Here is a 20,303-nt window from a genome sequence, read left to right on the forward strand (position 1 = left end):
GTGGTCCGAGTTATCTTAGGGTTGCTTAAGTGCAAGAGTTAATGATTTGATTTGAGGCTCAGGTCCATGTGGGTTTGAGTTGATTAAGGTTAGGAGTATATCAGGTGTTATGCTTGCATTAGGCGTTAGTGTTAATGGGTCCTGGGGACTGGATTATGGCTCGGTTTTCTTGGCGGGAATAACATCAAATACTTTAAAGGGACAGCAACATGAAAAATCAACTTTTTGGAGCTTTTAGCCATTTTAAAATGCTAATTCCTCACCAAACACATGATGGAAGTGGTGTTTTCCTCCATTTGCCTCTCTATGAGAAATTCAAGGTCATTCTGCTTTCCAAGCACCAGCCGCTCCTAACCTGAGAAACTGAGTGAGTGCTCACTTTATGACGTCATAAGGTGCGGCCCAACCCCCGCACTGCCACTGCGGACTAAACGCATGCCCTGTTTCTCTGAGACCTCCATGGGATAGAGACAAAAGTAGCCTTTATCAGTAAACATTCTGTCCAAATGAATGAAAGCAATCAATTATCCTTCACATTTGCAATGCCAAAGTGCAATGATACTTGTGTAAACTACAAGTAAAACTTTGCACTGTTGAACCTAACTGAACGAATAGCATAGTCGCTTGTTCACGTCCCTCGTTCAAAACCAGCCCAGGTAATTTTTTTTCCTCCTTTCCTCTCTCTTCTTTCCGCTCCTCCTCTCCTTCTCCACAATTTCTTGCGGCAAGGAGCCATTCTGTTTCAAATGTTTATTGAAGAATTGGCTTGCATCAAGTTGCGTGGCGTACTTAGAGTGCTCAAACGCAGAGCTCCAACAGCAGACTGCAGTTGGCTCGCCGGGGGGCGCGGCAATCACACGGAGACAGGCGAGTTTTTTACTGAACCGGGCGTTTTACTTCTGCGTTACAAAAATAATCAGCAAAACACCTAATATTTCATTTTTTAAAAATTACATTGCCATGGTGTCAAAGGTAATTATATGCCTGTAGTTAACCGTTGTAAGGGCTTAAAATATCGTGGTGTAATCCCTTTAAGTCTCCATTTTTCACCAAAATGGGTTACACTGAGAGAGAGAAAAAAAAAACAACCTTTAGAATTGTCCCAATATATGTAGGGTAACAATTTGCGCCCTACTTGGGTAAATATAAATTATACAGTGTGGTTATTAGGTTAAATATCATACTAATTCAGTAATTATGAAATACTTAAATATGTTGGGTAGAGTTTACCTAAATTTCTGATTACATTCTACCACCAATTACTAATCATAATTGGGTAAAATATATTCCCAATTTCTTAGTGTGCTACTACTATTACTATTCAAAATTAATCACTGTTAGTTACCAGTGTTGGACGTAACACGTTATAAACAACAAATACATTATCACATTAATAAAGGAGAATTAAATGATTTCATCATAAACAAATTAGTTGAAACACTCTTCATGAGTGAGAAACCCTTCATATGTTACGTACGTAGGTACTTTAAAATATTTACGTACATAATGCGGTCACCCCTCTGGTGTTACTGTATATCAGTGGTCCCCAAACTTTTTACCTGTGAGAGCCACCTAACGTTTCCCTTTTCTGATGGAGGCCGGGGTCAGTTTGTAACAAAAAAAAAAAGTGCGGCGATTGCAGGGATGCCTAAACGTAAACGTTTATTGTTTTATAGAAAGCCACATATAACCAAATATTAACTACGTTTTCCGGGATCTTCACAAAAATAAAGTCCATGGAACATTAACTTGTTGTTGTGCCGTGCACAATCTTAACAGGTAAAAGTTAAATTTACCTGTCAAAGCAGAACCTCTCTTACTTAAATGAAGAATATGAGCAGTCTCTCCAACTTTTAGATTCCATTTGGCTTGTAGGCACCATTGTCTGCTACTCTCTCATCTACTTCCAAGCGAAAATCACAAAGCAAGCAGGCTAAGAAATCAAAGTTACGTGATACAGCACCTGCATGTAGCACAAAATATTTCACTACCTTCACCACTATTTGTGCTGTTGGATTTTATCACAGTAGATTTTTATTATATTTGTTTTCTAAAACAAATATAATAAAACATGACAAAATTTATAATCACAATTACTCATTCAAGTTTTTTTTTTTTTTTTTTTTTTTTTTTAAGTGCACTCACTCACACAAATACGCACACATACAAACATGGTCTCCCGAGTGTCGAAGCGAACCCACGCCGCCTGCATCGAGGCGACGGTACCACACCATCCCACCACCCAGAGCCCCTCATTCAAGTTGGAAAAGTGACCATACCTGTATGTCAGCGTGGTCAAAGTTGCACTAACTCCACGAATAAAGATAAGCAGCTGCGCTGTGGCCTGCACCTCCGTGGTCTCATCCAGTGCTGATGAAAAAAGGCGATTTTTGTTGTCTTGTCCTGCAGCTGGCAATATTGTGCGGTATAGTTGCATTCATAGCTGGGCACTTAAGTTTCCCGTCGGTTCCCGTAGTTGAGACACCCGTCTTTCACCGAGTGCTTCCGCATGTTCAGCCAATGATTTGACTCGAAAAATACCAAAACGAGAGGGACCGTCTTTTCTCATCCCGATCGACGGACAGAAACATTCAGTCGGTGCTCAGTACGTGTGTTTAATTGAGGCTCACGTAATTGCCTGTGTACAAATTCACAAGGCTGGGTCCTCCGAAGGCCGAGTTTGTCGGCTACATGACGTTACTCCCGGCGCAACTCGACAGCACGCACGGACTTACGTATGAATGGAGTGTCGGTCAATGGCAACTGACAAGCAGCATTGACAATCCATGACCATCAAGGAACCACTGTGTACTCGCTGAAAAGTGGGTGATGATAATGACGAGAAGCAACGTCAGACTGAAGGGCCGAGCTCATAGCCGATTGCGCATGTCAAAGATTTTTTTTTTTTTTTTGTCAGTTTGGGAGGGTGGGGACTGGTATTGTTCAGGGGGCCGGGCCAAATATGAAGGCGGGCCGGGTCCGGCCCGCGGGCTGTAGTTTGGGGACCCCTGCTTTATTTGAAGAACCTCTCTTCCTAGTATTCCATGGTTGAGAAGTCATTGTTTGTGAGACCAATTACCGTCAAAATTCCAAACAAGCAGGAGAAAATACAAGTAAAAAGCATCATTTGTAATTGTGAAAAAGTAAGAGTCATTGTACTTTTTAGATATGTTTTGTGCCATCAATTGCACTGTGCAAAATGGAGATTGCTCTGATTGGCTGTTAGCTAGTAAATGCAAATCCCTCCTCCTCTGGGACGTCATGCTACGGCAACTCCAATTGGACAAAACCCATTACACGTGAAGCCTCGTTAAACCTCGTGTAGACCGGCTGTTGTGTATATTTTTCTACATCTTCTCTGCATGTTTTATTCAGTTTTGTTAGTTGCACTTTTTATTGTTATATAATAGATAGTGTACGTTAAATTGACCCTGTATTTGATCATTCTTTTGCTGTGCCAAGTTTATCAGGTAAATTTTAGATGATTTTAGTGGATTCTATTTAACTCTCTCCAAAATCCTTTTTTTTTTTTTACAGTCCGGTGTTAGAATTTGTGACTCCAATCTGACATGAATGAGCTAAACATCCTGTGAATCACCATCAGGTGACGAATGGGTGCAGGCCAACAAGGAGCCAGTGGAAAAGAACCAGTACAGGGTGAAAGATCTGCCGGTGGGGGAGAAGATGCTGTTCAGGGTGGTGGCCATCAACATCGCCGGGCGCAGCCCCCCCGCCACGCTCTCCCAGGCCGTGACCATCAGAGAGATCATGGGTCAGATGAGCGACGTCGGTCCAGTCAGATGTCTACTTGATGATGTAAATGACAAACTTGTCTCATGTCTGCAGAACATCCAAAGATTCGCTTACCACGCCAGCTGAGAACCAAACTGGTGAAGGTCGTCGGAGAGAAGGTCAACTTGGTCATCCCGTTCCAGGTCAGCCTGACTCTGGATTTCCATGCTCACCATGCATACAACACCCGCACTCTCAGTTTCAATCATTTTATTCTCCTCTTTAGCAATCTTTTATTTTTACTTTGTAAACCACTGGAACGCGATAAGGAATAAAATCCACATCATTCATTCCAATATAATCATTTAAAAAGTTAGTAAGTGATACTGCATGTCCTGTATGACATAAATTTATAACTTTATCACATTTGTACATACAGCTTGTTGTATAAGCATTTGGCTTTTAAATGGCGTTGCCTTCCTCTGTTCTCAATTTCTTTACATGGCCAAATAGAGGTAAAATAAACAAAAAGGATTAGCGGTTCAGAAGATGGATGCATGGATGGATGGATCTCCTTTGGGCAGACTTAGAAGTAGGGTTACAGTTAATTAAGATTGTGAGAATGTAGCTTTTCTAGTAATCTCCTGTTTTGTCTTATTGTTGACTCCCAAAAAAACATGTTAGCTGTGATTTAAAACTAGAATGAAATAGCCAAAAATACCCCTTGGGAGAAAAAAAAAAAAATCAGTGCGTTGGCACGAAGTAGGTCAAGTGGCGGTGAAGTAACGACTGGCAGATTTAGAACTGCTGACTTGCCCATTTTAATATTTGATTTCCCGTCTTTTTTTTATTTTTTTGTGAATGTGCCAAATGCACTCAGGAGTCTTTGGGTTTTCAGCCGAGGCGGAGTTTTTGGCTTTTGGGCTTGGAAATGATGACATTGCAGGATTCAAAAATAAAATGTAGAATGAAAAGGTAAACAAAAATGGAGACTTGTCAGTTTTCTTGACCTTGGATCTTTCTAGGGTAAACCTCGCCCGGTGGCCACCTGGTCCAAAGACGGCAAACCCCTGGAGGACCGCAGCGTGGGTACTCGCTCCAGCGAAGTGGACTCCATCCTCTTCATCCGCTCGGCCGAGCGGGTCCACTCGGGCACGTACACGCTGGCCGTGCAGATCGAGAACATGGAGGACCGCGCCGACATCCGCATCCAGGTCGTGGGTGAGTCGCGGGTTCATTGCGCATTCTGGAAAGAAACGAGGCGAGGTGGGGGATGAGCGCAAATCTCTTCAACGCGCGATCACAACTCCTCATTCCCGACTTCCCAAAGTCATCAAAGCGCCGCTTTAATCCTGACCGCCAGCTCATTCCTCATCTCTTCACAGGTCAGCGGGATTACTCCACAGGATTATTTGTATGTAGACCAGGATTAGGTTCATACTTGACGCTTGAGAAGGTTGAGCTAATGAGAGGATGAACCCCCACCAGATCCCCGCGTTGGGAGTCATCTTCCAAAAAGTACATGGCTGTCATGTGTTCCTTGATGTAGAAAAGCCGGGGCCCCCTGTGGAGGTACGCGTCACCGACGTTTGGGGCTTCAACGCCTCGTTGGAGTGGAAGCCGCCTAAGGATGACGGCAACGCTGAGATCATCGGCTACACGATTCAGAAGGCTGACATGAAAACCAAGGTGGGCAACGGCAGCCATGCTGGAGTGGACGGACTGTCTTTTAAAAACACTGTCTCCAACTACAGGATTGGTTCACCGTGTACGAGCACAACCGGCGACCCAACTGCACCGTGTCCGACCTGGTCATGGGCAACGAGTATTCCTTCCGAGTGTTCAGCGAGAACGTCTGCGGCCTGAGTGAGCAGCCTGGCGTCAGCGGCAACACGGCGCTCGTCTGCAAAACGGGTGAGTAAAATCGCCACAGTTCCCCTTAAAAAAAAAAAAAAAAAAAAAAAAAAAAAAAACTTTTTTTTATATTGGGTCATTTGTGGAGGTTGAAATTGAAAAAAGTAAGGAGTAGAAAGTTCAAAGTCTGAAACATTTACGAATGAAGTATTTGCATCACTTCCGGACATCCTTCAGGTTTGGACTACAACCCTCCGCCCTTCAAAGAGATGGACCCGAGCGCTTCCCCCAAATTTACAGCGCCCCTAGTGGACCGGAGTGTGGTGGCGGGCTACACCACGGCCATCAGCTGCGCCGTCCGCGGCAACCCGAAGGTACACGCCACTTTTAGCGTTCGCTCCAGTCGTCAGGAAGTCATGCTTGTCCTCCCGCCTTAGCCCAAGATCATCTGGATGAAGAACAACATGATCATCGGCGAGGACCCCAAGTTCCTGATGCAGAACAACCAGGGCGTGCTGACGCTGAACATCCGCAAACCAAGCCTGTATGACGGCGGGCGCTACTCCTGCAAGGCCGTCAATGCGCTCGGGGAGGACGAGGTGGAGTGCAAGCTGGAGGTTCGAGGTAGGACCAAAAACTGTTTTGAATGTTCAGCACCAAATTGTTAGTCCATTTTCTTTTGGCCAATGAGGATCAGCAGTGACTGAGAAGTTAGAAACCAGGATGAGAGAATGAAGTAAAATGTGCAGCCAAGTTTGTGTTTTTTTTAAGCTTTTAAAAAAAAAAAAAAATTAAATTATTTTTAGTGATAGTGCTTTAAATTAAGTGAATTTCATTTTTATTTTAAAAAGCTTTTTTTAGATTTTAGATTTTTTTTTTTTGTAATTTTTAAAAGCTGTTTATTCATGTTGTTGTTTCAAAGGAAAAATAATTTTGATCTACATATTTGCTTTAAAGCGGTCTATTTCTTAATTTAAAATTCATTTAAATTGTTTATTTAAAAAAAAAAGCTTCAATTCTTCATTGTTTAGATCAACCCCATCCCCCCCCACACACACAGCTAACCCCCCTCCTTTAAAGTAATTTATTTATAAATTTTATCATGAATGTTTTTTAGTTCAATGTGTTGTTGATTGGGATTTTTTTTTTCTATTGTTTTGTTAAATTTCTAAGTAAGGGGTGGTTTTAATTTTATTTTTGGGGCATTTTTTTTTTTTACTTTTAAAACACATTTAAAAGCATTTTTGTTGATTTAAAAAGTGTTAAAAACAAATTTTAATTTAAAACGTTGTTAATACGTTTTGACTATTAAAATGTTAGTTATTTTTAATTCACAACACATTTGTTGTTAAAAAAAAGTTTTTGCTAGGTTGCCAAAAATTGCAAGTATAGTCACTATTGACTAAAGAATAGAATATACCACTGATATCTATAATATTATTAGTGGCTTGACTTTGGCTTTTGGCATTTCCTTCTTTTGCTGTGACATCATCATGTTTGCCATTTTTCTCCCACAGTGGTCAAGGAGAAAGAAGAAGCGAAGAAATGAGGACGGCCCGATTGGACGAGCTGCTGAGTAATTTAATTATGATTTCACGTGCCGTCAAATGTTAGTTTCACATCTTTCTTTGAGTATAAAGTCCTTCAAGTACATCTGCTGCTGTCGTCTTTCAGTCTGTCTGTCCTTTTTTTTTCTGTTGTCACTTAAAAATCCAACGATCCCACGAATCCATCGATTGTCACTTCCGATTCCACAGCACTTCCTTTTTTGTTTTTTATTTATTTATTTATTTATTTATTTATGAAAAGAGAGAGCTCAGAATTGTTAATTCGGCAGTCTTACCGATTCGACATCTTATTATCATTGCTCTCATGTGCTTATTTGTGTGCGTGTATAGGTTCGTGCGTGCGCGCGCGGATGTGTGCTTGCACGTGCAAATTCGTTTAAGTTTATACTCATTAGTTCACCTAAAACCTAATAAAAATCCCATTACGCTTCACCTTAACCGGATACTTCAGAGTCTCAGAGTCTTCAGAGTCGTGAAGTTCAGAAGGTCAGGAGACCAGAGGAAAGGTCAAAGAAAAGAAAGATAGATCAAAGTGATATCCAGCACCAACCAAACACCACCTGCCACCCACATGGTTATAAAACCAGAGTCTTACGCCAACCCCAGAAACCTCTAAATTCCAACAAATTAAGGAGATCTCAAGAGACCAGAGGAAAAACTAAAGTGGAAGGAGAGAAGGATAGATGAAGCAGAGTGAGATCCACGAACACCAGCACCCACTGATTCAACGAACAGTGGGAGGGAGAGGCAAATTCTGTTTGAATTGCAGTAGATGATGGTGTGATGGATCTGGCATGCATCAGGACCGCCACCAAAGAAAGGAGCCGTCGACCACGGCCCAGCAAAGCGAGCACGGCCCCCCCAGTATCCCCAAGCCGCGGCAGCACCAAGGCACAACCCCCCTCCACACACCCCGGGCGGCAACCGGCCGGAGAGCCAACCCAGACGCCCGGCGCGCCCCCGCCCCAGCCCAGGCCCCAAGCCCAACGCCGCAGAACGAGGCCCAGAAGGCCCCCACGGCTCCCCACCAGCCCACAGCCCCCGCTCCCACCACACCCACACCCGCCACCCACCACGACCCAGCCCCGGCCATCTCCAGGCCCCCAACCCTGCAGACGCCCCCCGAACCCCAGCCACCCACACCACCACCCACCCACAAACAAGCCGCCACCCCCACTCCCGCACCCCGCCAGCCCCTCCCCCGTCAGCACTTCCTGTCAGGTCAAAATTCTGCCAGGATTAAATTCATTCGTCAGAGGTGGCAAAAAGACTGGACTTGATTTTATAGGCCCTATTTTTGTTACCAGCGCAAGTCTAGTACGGAGCAAAGTATGCATGGGTGGAGTTTACTTTCTTTTTGGCATTTTCGTAGACGGGCGAATTAGCCAAAAATGCACTATTGTTTTGCACTATTATGTGGCTGACCAGTGTGGATGGTTGTTCGTCTCTGTGTGCCCTGCGATTGGTTGGCAACCAGTCCAGGGTGTCCCCCGCCTACTGCCCAGAGCCAGCTGAGATAGGCGCCAGCAGCCCCCGCGACCCTTGTGAGGAATAAGCGGTCAAGAAAATGGATGGATGGATGGATGTGGCTGACCACAGCTGACGTGATTCCCAGCAAGCAGAACGGCTGTAGATTGGCGCTTGAAACGTACGTTTGTGAAGAACTGCAATAAGGTCTCTCTCCACTTAAGGGTGATGTAAAGATGGCCTCTGTGAAGTGGGCACTTGGAGACCGCCTTTCCTTTTGAAAAGGGAAGTCAACCTTAAACATTTCTTGACAATGTTACCTCACTAGTGTAAACATGTTACATATGTTACAAATATTACATTTGTGGAATATGAGTTATGAAGCAAAATCTAGCCAATTTTGTCCATTTCAGGGGGCAACCATTTTGCCACTTTCTGTCAACTGAAGATAACATCACGGTTGCTCAGGGCTCAGGCAACAACCAATCACAGCTAACCTGTTTTCTGATGTTGAGCTGTGATTGGTTGGCACCTGAGACCTGAGCAACTGTGATGTCATCTTCGCGCGACAGCAAGTGGCAAAATAGCCGCCTTCTAATATTGATAAAAGCTCCTGGATTTTGACGCTTTACTCGTATTCTGCTAACGCAATATTAACCAAAATACAGTATTTTGACTAGTGCGACTGCATAGAACATATTATTGTCAATAATTTTTGGGGGGTTTGACTTTCTCTTTAATCAAATTTCCGCAGTCTAATGTTTATGGTGTCCCCAAATAAGAATAGGCCTACCAAAGAGAATACCAAAATGCAACACAGACAGTCACAGCTGCTCAGTAATCTCCAGTAATATTACCGGTAGTTGTTTTTTTGCGGAGGATAAAGAATATATCCCAGTGTGCGTTACTATATTGTCTGTCTGTACGTTATTGCACTATTTGCGTTGCTTAAAGGCGTACGACACCACAACACCGATGCTAGTTTTGTTAGCCTGTATATGGCATGTTTGTTGTTGTTGTTGTTGTGTGTCAGCATTAAGCTAGCAACTCGCTCAGATTCTTAAGTCAAGGGAGCACTGTGCTTGTACGCGTTTCCTTCCCACAGCTAATACGGCTCTGATACACACACGCGCACTTGCACACTCTATGTTGAGTGTTGACCCATTGGTGCAAACAGCGGGTATTGGGGTCTCATTAGCACGGAACACGAGAGGCTCATTAAGGCACCCCGACAACAGCAGCCTAATTAGCTTGCTCTATCTCTTCCGTTCTCGGGCTCGCTCTGGTGCTTTCTTTTTCACGCTCCTTGCCGCATCACCACTAAGCAAAGCAATTAGTGCTAATTCGCACGGCCGCAAAACAAACACAACGCAGCCAAGAGGGAGGACGGCGAAACCTCGCAGACGAGACCGCGCCGACCAAAAGAATGAGCTGATGATGAGTCATCGTTGGCAATAAAGAATAACAAAAAAACCAAAAACAAAAAACAACGTAAAATTCTGATCATTTGCGATGTCGACAGCATCACATTCACGTCAAAGGAAGCACAACTGGTTCAAAAATTAAATTCACTATAACATTATGGCGATATTAGAAATATAATTATTAGTGCTGTCAAAGTTAAAGCGTTAACTAATTAATTAATCATAAAAAGGGTAGCACAGCTTGTGTTTGAAAAATAAACATAACATGCATTAAAGTGAAGCATTTAATAAATGTTTGAGTGTGACATTCAGAATATTTGTTCATGTCAAACTATTTGGGGTCATTTTTCACTTTAAATTATGCAAGTAATTAACTGATTAGAAAATGAGGAGGATGAGCATGTGCAGTGGATCAAAACAATTTTGACGACGTCCTCTTAACATTAAATGCCAAAAAAAAAACACATAACAGGTGCATTTTAAATTTGGCTGGCAAAAAATGTTGATAAAAGACCTTTTTAATTAAGCGATTAATCGTGATTAATCAAAATTCTAAGATGTGATTAACTCATTCACTCCCAGCCATTTCCATGTTATATTGCTATCAAAACATGGAACCTTCAAAAAAAAAAAAAAAAAAAAAAAGTACAGGGAGAAAAAAAAATCCGGTATATTTTTTATGTTTTTTAGCAATTAGCATTAGAATTAGCTAAGTTTCATCATTATTCACAAACCTGTTGAAAATACTGGGAAAAAAAGAGCTTGTTGCAACATGGACCTGGTTGATCCCACCTGCTGGCCGTTTTTCATTTTTATTTTTATTTTTTAATATGTACCATCGCTTTAAGCGACCGCTTCAGGTCAGAAACTGCATCAAAACCTTCATACAAAAACTAGCATACAAAAACCTAAAAAAAAAAGTATAAATACGTTTTTGGGAGTGAATGAGTTAATCTGATTAAAAAATGTAATCGTTTGACAGCTCTAATAATTATGCATGTTTACTCTTATAAAACAACAAAGTTGTAAATAATATGCATATTGATTTTTTTTTTTTTAATTACCAAAAGTTACCTTTTTTTCTGTAATTTTCAGCAAAGTTGAGAGAAAGTCATTGTTTTGCACACCACAAGTCTCAAGTCTTTGCCCTCAAGTCCCGAGTCAAGACTGGCAAGTCAAGTCGATTTGCAAGTCATACACTTTGAGTTTCAAGTCCTTTCGAGTCATTTTAACAACATCGTAGATTATATTATTTTGGGTGGCCATCAATAGGAGTTAGGAGTGAACAGATTACCGCATGTGCTACCAGAGAGTTCACAGTCTCATTAACTACGCAGCTAGCAAGCAACAATAATTAGCTGATAAACTGACATGAGCTGAGCATTATGTTACTTACGGCTCTTTGTGCAACTTCAGATATTGAACAAAGTTTGAAGTTGTTGCCTCTCCATCAGTGATCTAATCTTCGACCCGCAGGTTTTGCACACTGCAATTTGTTTTGCATTGACCACCTCATAGTTTCTGTACCCAAACAAGTAGTGCAACGGATCACAAAAAGTCACGGGTCGGATTCTTTTTCGAATCAGAAAAGATATCAGATGAATAGAACTTCATTGATTTTACAAAAGGCTTTTGACGATTAAATTAAAAAAAAATATATAAAAAAAAAAAAATATATATATATATATATATATATATATATATATATATATATATATATATATTAGGGGTGTTAAAAAAAATCGATTCGGCGATATATCGCGATACTACATCGCGCGATTCTCGAATCGATTCAATAATCGGCAGAATCGATTTTTTATTTTTTTTTATTCATTTTATTTTTTTTAGGGTTCACACCTTGAGCATGGAAGAATGTTATATGAACGGCACATTAAGCCTTAATATTTTTATTTTAATGCTGTTCAAACATGAAACAGATTACAACCTCTATAAGACTGAAATTTCAGATAAATAAATAATACATTTTCATATAAATCTTACACTCTACAAGCTTACTGATTAGTATTTTCTAAATATGAATGAAAAAAAATCGCAACAATCGACTTATAAATTCGTATCGGGATTAATCGGTATCGAATCGTGACCATTCGTATCGGGATTAATCGGTATCGAATCGAATCGTGACCTGTGAATCGTGATACGAATCGAATCGTCAATTCACACCCCTAATATATATATATATATATATATATATATATATATATATATATATATATATATATATATATATATATATAAACTCAAAATGTCTAATATGGCCATTAGGATTTTAGGAACACAACTTTGTTTAAACATGGAGCGTGAATTACAACGTAGCATCGGTCCACAATATTGAAAACAAAGTTAAACAAATAAAAACAAACAAACAAAAAAAACAAGCCAAACAGCTGTCAAATTACGAGAGATTGCCAGAGTTTGGCTTTAGCCACAGGTGCTTCTCATAATGACCTCGGTTGCCTGCCGGTTGAGTACAAGCACCTGTAGCTAAAGCCAAAGTGTGGCAGGGTTTTTACTTTCTGGACCTGGATTTCCCATCTCTGCAAACACAGTAAATTCTGGAGTGTAAATTTGACTCTATTCAGAGTAAATTTGACTCTGTTCAGAGACGGACCAAATAGATTCAGTTTTAGAGTAAGCTAATATTTACACTTGGAAGACAGTAAAATTAAGAATTGGAAAAAAATAAAAGTGACTCAAGGGTGGAGGAACGAACTCATGACCTTTAGGTTGGGAGACAGTTAATCTACTCCCTGAGCCACGCAGCTTCTCTCTTCAAAGTGTGAATATTATTCTAAAACGGAGTCTATTTGGTCCTAGTCAAACTTGCTCTCCAGAATTTACTGTATACTGTTGCCTTCAGCCAGGCTTTCGTTGCCAACGCTAATCGCTCACTGCTAGCCGCAAACACCGGAGATTTGTACTGTATCATACAATGACGCGGCATAATTAATTGGGATTCTTCGCGTCCTGAATTAGATATTACTATTTTCAGTATTTCAAAATTTGGTTTGAAATGTCAATTATTTATTTACATTAATTGCTTTATTTCCATCTGAAAAAAAGTCACTTAATTTGATCGAGAACATACTGTAAAGTAAGAAGGCTGTTTGATGTGTATGATGTCCATGCACGCTTTTTTTCCCCTTCACCTGAAAGCCAGTGGGGGGCATGTTCCTCAGATGATTGACACATAAAAGTGCACGTCTACACACACACACACGCCAACACCCCCCCACCCATACACACACACGTGCACGCACGCACGCTTGTCATGGATGCACGGTTGCTAGGCATCCGCATCTCTGTGTGCACACACACACACACACACACAGAGGCAGGCATCACTCGAGACCGACAGCAACTTTCACCACACACACAAATTATCTACACTCAAGTAATCAGAGACACAAAAACATTTCACGTTTACACCCTTTACATTCATGCACTCGCATGCATTCATAGACATGATTTAAATATTCACACAGCTTTCAACAAGTTCCACACTAATTCAGACGGTTGCTCGCACGCGCACTGTCAGATAATCACATCCACTAAAATTCTAACATATTGTGTGCATCGCTCCACCTTCGTGGAACGTGTGTTGGTGTTCAAAGGATTCTTGCTCCTGCGGTGCAACTTTGCTTTTATTTCCCCTGATTTTGCGCGGCCACATAATTGTGTTGTTTTCCTTCCACCGGCAAACGCTGCCAATTGCCGCACACACTTTGATCTGCTTTTGTGTTCAATAATGACATTACCATTATTACTTGCATCATTACTTCAAGCTTTGCTTTGCTTTACTGCTGTTTCTCTCTCTCTCTCAACAGAGAGTGAGAAGGTGAAAATGGCTTCAGGTGTGCATTCACACAATTGGGCTAACTTCGCATTAGCATATATGTGACATTTTTGTCCTTTCAAAGTAGAAATAGTAATTTTCAAGGGAAAAAAGTCATCTTTTGAGAGGTTGCATTTTGGTGAAGGAGCAATCATGCTTTTGTAGAACATTTTTATTGATTTTTTATTTTTATTTTTTTTGGCTAGAAAATAAGTCAGATCAAATTTGTAAAAAGTTGCAGGGAAAAAAAAAAAAAAAAAAGAGTCTATCCCTGTCATACAGTAATTAAAGATGATTTTCTTTGGAGTGTTGTCCCGAGAACTCGACTTGTGCAGGTGCGTTCACAGCATTCCATTGACGGTACAGCAACTTGATGATGTCGTCACGTGTCGGCCCCGGCCGACGAGGGGAGAGACGATGAACGAATGCGAGAGTGAGTGAGCGAACGAGGTATCAAGTGGAGTGTGGCGCACTTGTGTGAGAGCCTTTGGCTTGATTCAAATGGTTGCCATGGTTTCCGGATGTTTCCATGGAAATGCTGCCTGCCAATAAAATGAATTCAAGAGAGAGAGCGAGCAAGTGGCGGCGGCGGATCTTTGCGGCAGGTTGGCAGGACAGTGAGATTGGGGTGCAATAAATGGGGATAAACAAGTGAGCTGGTCACCATGGCAACGAAACAGGTAAATCCAGGAGGCTGCTGATCAGCCTGTCCTTCAAGGAAGATTTGCACATTTCACATTTTCTTTGCTTTTTTTCCCCTGAGCTTTCCCTCTTTCAATCCTTCCTCACTTCCTTCTATCCTTTAATCCCTCCTTACACGCATCCTACCTTTCTCCCCCCCCCATCCGTCGCCTTCCATCCGTGGCCTGTCGTCTCTGAAGGACGGAAGTGTTCCCGCATTTCTGCGTCGCCACGGCAACACTGCAGCGAGCGATGGCCGCAGGAGAGAGGCGGTGGGGGGTGGGGGTGGGGGGGGGGTGTTGGAGTCTGGGCCCGTGTGAACAATACTAATGCCACTTCACTCATCAAAGCCTCTCCCTACCCTCAAACCTCGCCGTTAACCCCCCACAAGCTTCCCGCATTTGCTCCTCGTTAACGTTCGACTTGGCTTCCCGCTTGCTCTGCAACCGACATTCAAAGATGGAGAGGGAGAATGACACCTTGTTTATATATATATATATATATATATATATATATATATATATATATATATATATATATATGTATGTATGTATGTATGTGTGTGTGTAGGTTTACTTTCTGATTTACTTACTTGGTGCTTGTTGGAGAGTTCTAAATTGATTTGCGCACTTTACAGAGCCAAATTCATATTTCATATTTCATATAGCAGGGTTTGGGAATCCATGTCCAGAAAGTAAAAACACTGCCACTGACTGGCTTTAGCCACAGGTTGTTCTCCTTAACTGGCAGGTAAACGAGCTCATAGAAGCATCTGTGGCTAAAGCTAAAACTGTTGTTGCAGGGTTTGTTCTCTCTGGACCTGGATTCCCAACCATGCCTATTAGTTGTATGCCTTTGGTGTATCTTCTCAGAGCAAAATTTCCTGCTTGAGGTACCTCTCCGGGGCCACACCAATAATCATGAGCACAACTAAACCTGTAAGCGAGAAGTTCTGAGAATTGGTTGAGTCCATTTTGACTTTACTCAAGTAAATATCTGTTACAAGCTTTGAAGAAAAAAGTAGAAGCAGAAGTAGATTTTTTTTTCCAGAAAATTATGCGATTAATTAGTTCAAATATTTTAAGCACAATTTTTAGTTTTAGATTAAAATTACAAATTTTAATCTAATTAATTACAGGATTTTTAATTAATCTAATTAATCAATTAATTCTGTACAGCTACAATCTGATACGCAACTGACATCTGCTAAAGTTCTCCAAAAAAGAATTTGAATTCTAGGACAAAACTGTAGTGCATGACTAATCAGTTGAATACACCAAAAAGTACGGAGCCTCTAAGGTCACATGGTAGAAAAAAAAAACCTACATTCCCTCGCAAAACATCTTTTTTTTTTTTTTTTTTTCTACCATGTCACCTTAGGGCTCTGTAAAAAAAAAAAAAAAAAGAGATTTGAAATCAACATTTCTATTGTTGAAGTGTGCTTCATAAATGAAATTCAAAAGAACATGTTTAAGCACATCAACAAACCAATTAGGCCGTGCATTATATTAAAAGACAATCTAAACTTCAATTTTGTAAAAAAAAAAATAAAAAAAAAAATAAAAAAAAAAATCAAAACTTCCACAAGCTGACATTCCAAAGACATGCATGGCAGGTTGATTGGGCGCTCCAAATTGTCCCTAGGTGTGCTTGTGAGTGTGGATGGTTGTTCATCTCTGTGTGCCCTGCGATTGGCTGGCGACCAGTCCAGGGTGTACCCTGCCTACTGCCCAAAGCCAGCTGAGATAGGCGCCAGCAGCCCCCGTGACCCTTGTGAGGAATAAGCGGTCAAGAAAATGGATGGATGGAAAAATGGATGGATTTATGTCTCCAAACAATCTGACTTGATGCTCAAAGAATAAGGATTTATTTTTCTTCGGAAAAAAAAAAAAAAGTCTCTTTTCTTTAAGGTAAGTGAGATGCAGTCAGCGTGGAGATGGGCGGCTCCGTTGATTTCACGCGTCAAGTGAACCATCAAGAGGACAGTCAGCATTCTGTGTTTGTCATCACCGAAAGGAAAAATCTTCTTCCTTTTGGCACAGTCCCGTCACACGTGGGAACGCCGCGGCAACTGATCCCAGCTTAGAAACATATGGTCACTCTCAAGGCAGGAAAAAAACCACTTGGTGGAGAGTCGGGCGTGAAATGACCTTCCACCAGTCAATGTTGTTGTCGCGCAGCTCACACATTGCCTTCTTTCTATATGTACAACATCTGATGTCATGCCTGTTCTGCATCCTGTCATACATGTCCTGATGTTGTATTGAAGCATGTACTGTCATATGTTTCCTCCTCAAACATGTCCTGATGTCAGTCAGTAGTTTGTATCATACGTGTCCTGGTGTCATATGATTTCTTGAATGTGGTCATACATGCCTTGGTGTCATTTGTTTTCTTGGATGTTGTCGTACATGTTCGGATGTCACACAATCAGGCCCGGACTGACACGGCGAACATTGAAAACAAACATAGAAATGTGACTGAAACTAACTTTTGCATTTTGTACCCAATTTTGTAAATCCTGCCCTTGATAATAGTAATTCTAGCACAAGGAAGTAAAAATGTGATTGCAGTTCATTATTTGCCTTATTAACTCCTTATTTAGGATTTATGTTTAGAAAGTATGGCAGGTGGTCAAAGCAATTTCTTTAGCACCCTTGACTTTATGTTTTCATTATTGTTCAGATATACTGATTGTGATCTAGTAAGCTGTTTTCATAACTATTGATTGGAATGTTTCATCTATTTTCTGATACATGAATACATAGGAAATATACATCTTCATTAAAACACTCCAAACTAAAGTGGGCTGGTCTGAGCCATGAAACTCCCGGGCTCAAAATGGGTCCCAGTCTGGCCCTGCATACAAATGTTGAAACATAGTCATCATAGGTCATATATGTTCTTCGACATGTGTCACATGTATCCTGCATGGTGTCAATCATGTCATGATGTCATAAATGTGTTTGCCGTGTGTGGGTCATGTCTTGGTGGGAAACGTCTTGGCATGTTATATTGTATGTTGTCATAGAATTCCTAGTGTCATATATGTACTCAGACCCGTCACCAGAAAGAAATTGTAGGGGGGGCATTACCTTTTTTTGGGGGGGCACACTTCACCAACCTAAATCTAATGTTCATCAGGTTGAACAGCGGCATTGTGACAACTGCAAAAGTGCTCATAAATATTTTCTGTCACTTAAAAGTGGAAATCTGAAATCTAAAAGACAAACTGGAAAAAAAATGTGTAGTTCATTTTGCATTTATTCAACTCACAAGTTCATTTGAAACAAATCCACTCTTCACTTCTGTAAACAACGATGTCCGAATGAATGACTCTGTGACCCAGCCCCTTCGATCTGGAATTGGCTAGCAGTTGCCTTCATTTGTGTGTTGGATTACGGCTGTACGATATGGACACAATTTCCTTTCATTTTTGACAGACATCTCTATTCTTTGATCTTTGACTCAGCATGAGACTTCACATCATTTTACTTTTTTTATGCTGCCTTCTGTATTTTGTGTTATTTTATTTCTATACTTGTACAGATTATTAATATATTTTTTTTAGTATTTTATTTGCGTGTATACTTATCTCTAAGGCACGTCTGCAGAACGCGCGTCTCGCCCCACCCCACCCCATCCCTCCTGATCCTGATTGTCATTGGCTCGCTTAGTTGTCAATCACAGCCAAACTTGAAAGGAGGTATGTGGTTGGCTGGCACGCCATGCTTTACTTAAAACAGAAGGCGCAAGTTTACGTGACTGATAGGACGAATAGTTGGTGAGTCATCTTGCTTGGGCGGGCACGGCTGACTGACAGGGCGGGCACGGACCCCCAAGGCCCGCCCATGGCGACGGGACCGTATGTACTGAAGTACAAATCCTGAGTTCATACATGTTACGGTGGCATGTCCTGATGTCACTCAACACGTGTATTGAACTGACAACAGATCAAACACAGCGCATCATTAGCTAACCGCTACTGTTAGCCTCTCGCCCTCGCATGTCATTAGACATGTGCAGGAGTACCTAATGAAGTGTCTTGAATGTGTTAATGGTGCGTTACATCACATGGGTGTGTTGTATTTTGCAAGTTTGTGTGTCTGTCACATAAAATCAAAGTCTCTCGCTCTCCTCTGCCGCTCACTCGCTCGTCTGTCCAATCGTCCGTGTGGCATCATGTCGTCGTCCTGCTGTCTAATCAATAACTCATCTCTCAACGTCCGCCCCCCCCCCTGCGCGTCCCCCACAGGAAAACAAACGTCCTTCCAGCGGACACACAAAGACGATGAGGAAGGATTGTATACTCAAAAAAGAAGACAAAAAGACGACAAGGGAAGGATGGACGAATGGATGCGTGTGTGTGTGTACTGGTCCGGCACGTTGACGCCCACAATTGACGTCCGTCAAAGACTCCCGACGCCAACCTTGACCTCCAGACGATCTCGCCGCCTCCCCAGCCTCCTCCTCGTCTTCTTCGGCTCGCCGGCCGAGCAAATGGTCGCAACGTGAGAAATCACTTAGACTCCAACCATGTGCAAGAATTGACATTTCCATCACCCCCCGCTGGCCAATCACGCGTGTCCAAGTTATGCAGCAGCGGGACAAGCGACTTTACGATTGAACTCGCTCGCAATGTAACACTAGCCTGCCCTGCTTGGTTATTTTGCATTCGGGGCAGTGCCCCACCACACCCATTTGGAGAAAAACTAACTTTTTTTTTACCAAAATGTTCTCAATATATATTCATCCACCACACCTGTGGACAATTCTGTCTTTGGGGTATTTCTGCTTCAGGCCTCTGAAATCTGCTGAGCAACAAATGGCCACACACGAATGAAAACTTTTAGGTTAGGCGTAAACGTATGCATTTGTGTCTAGCAAAAAGCGACCATGCAGCCATGAGGTCATTCGACATGATCAGGAACAGGTTAACGCTGCCGCTAGTTGAAGTTCACTCACTGACTTCCGTCATGTTGACGCAAATTTGCATAATCAAGTTAGCGTGTGGCGTAAAATTAGCCTTTTGGCAAATGTCACATGGATTCGTGTACACAAGTGGAAACTGGAGGCGTAATCCACATACCGGTGTAACCGGATTAGGACAACCAGTTTAGAGAGTTTGCTGAATGTTTGATGGCAGCCCACATGCTCAGGTGAGCACGCGACATTTACATGTGTGGTGGCAGCAACGTTCTCAAACGCATTTAGTGAGTTACACAAAAAAAACAAAAAAAAACAAAAAACAACAACAATAAACGATTTCCGGGAAGGGTTTTTGGCACTTCAAATCCGCTTTTCCATTTTGTCATGCTCATTACTTCCACCTGCAGGACTGGAGTGGAACAACAAGGATGATGCGAAGGCATGTTGTGTGTTCACGCGTGTGCGAGTATTAACAGAGAATCAAGAGTTGACGCGATGCTGCAGGTGGGCGGAAAATGGCAGAAGAGAAAGAAGAAGGAGGGGGTGCAACAGCGAGCATGCGGACGTGTGTGACTCAGGGAGAGGGAGGGGAGGGAGAAAAGTTGCCCCCTCCCCCCCTCAGTGGGGGCACGGAGAAGAGTCATTGGTCCTGGGGCGCTGGCTGACATATAAGCGAGGCGGCGGCCTTCTTCCTTCGCACACACTTACATCACACACATTCATAGCAGTCACACACAGAGATCTCACACACACGCACACGCACACATCCATCCATCCATCCATTTTCTTGAC

General features: G+C 42.0%; 1 protein-coding gene across 1 annotated transcript in view; it reads left to right on the forward strand.

The window, feature by feature from the left end:
* mybpc2a (myosin binding protein Ca) overlaps window positions 1-7,239 on the forward strand; it is a 29,283-nt gene extending 22,044 nt beyond the window's left edge. Inside the window, exons 22-29 of the mRNA XM_077525735.1 lie at window positions 3,605-3,772; window positions 3,847-3,935; window positions 4,758-4,953; window positions 5,282-5,421; window positions 5,487-5,646; window positions 5,824-5,960; window positions 6,024-6,210; window positions 7,104-7,239. Of these exons, the coding sequence (XP_077381861.1) occupies window positions 3,605-3,772; window positions 3,847-3,935; window positions 4,758-4,953; window positions 5,282-5,421; window positions 5,487-5,646; window positions 5,824-5,960; window positions 6,024-6,210; window positions 7,104-7,135 (1,109 nt within the window). The 3' untranslated portion in view covers window positions 7,136-7,239. The remainder of the gene's footprint in view (window positions 1-3,604; window positions 3,773-3,846; window positions 3,936-4,757; window positions 4,954-5,281; window positions 5,422-5,486; window positions 5,647-5,823; window positions 5,961-6,023; window positions 6,211-7,103) is intronic.
* The last annotated feature ends 13,064 nt before the right edge of the window (window positions 7,240-20,303 follow it).

The sequence above is a fragment of the Festucalex cinctus genome, chromosome 1 (assembly GCF_051991245.1).
Source record: "Festucalex cinctus isolate MCC-2025b chromosome 1, RoL_Fcin_1.0, whole genome shotgun sequence".
Lineage (NCBI taxonomy): Eukaryota > Metazoa > Chordata > Actinopteri > Syngnathiformes > Syngnathidae > Festucalex > Festucalex cinctus.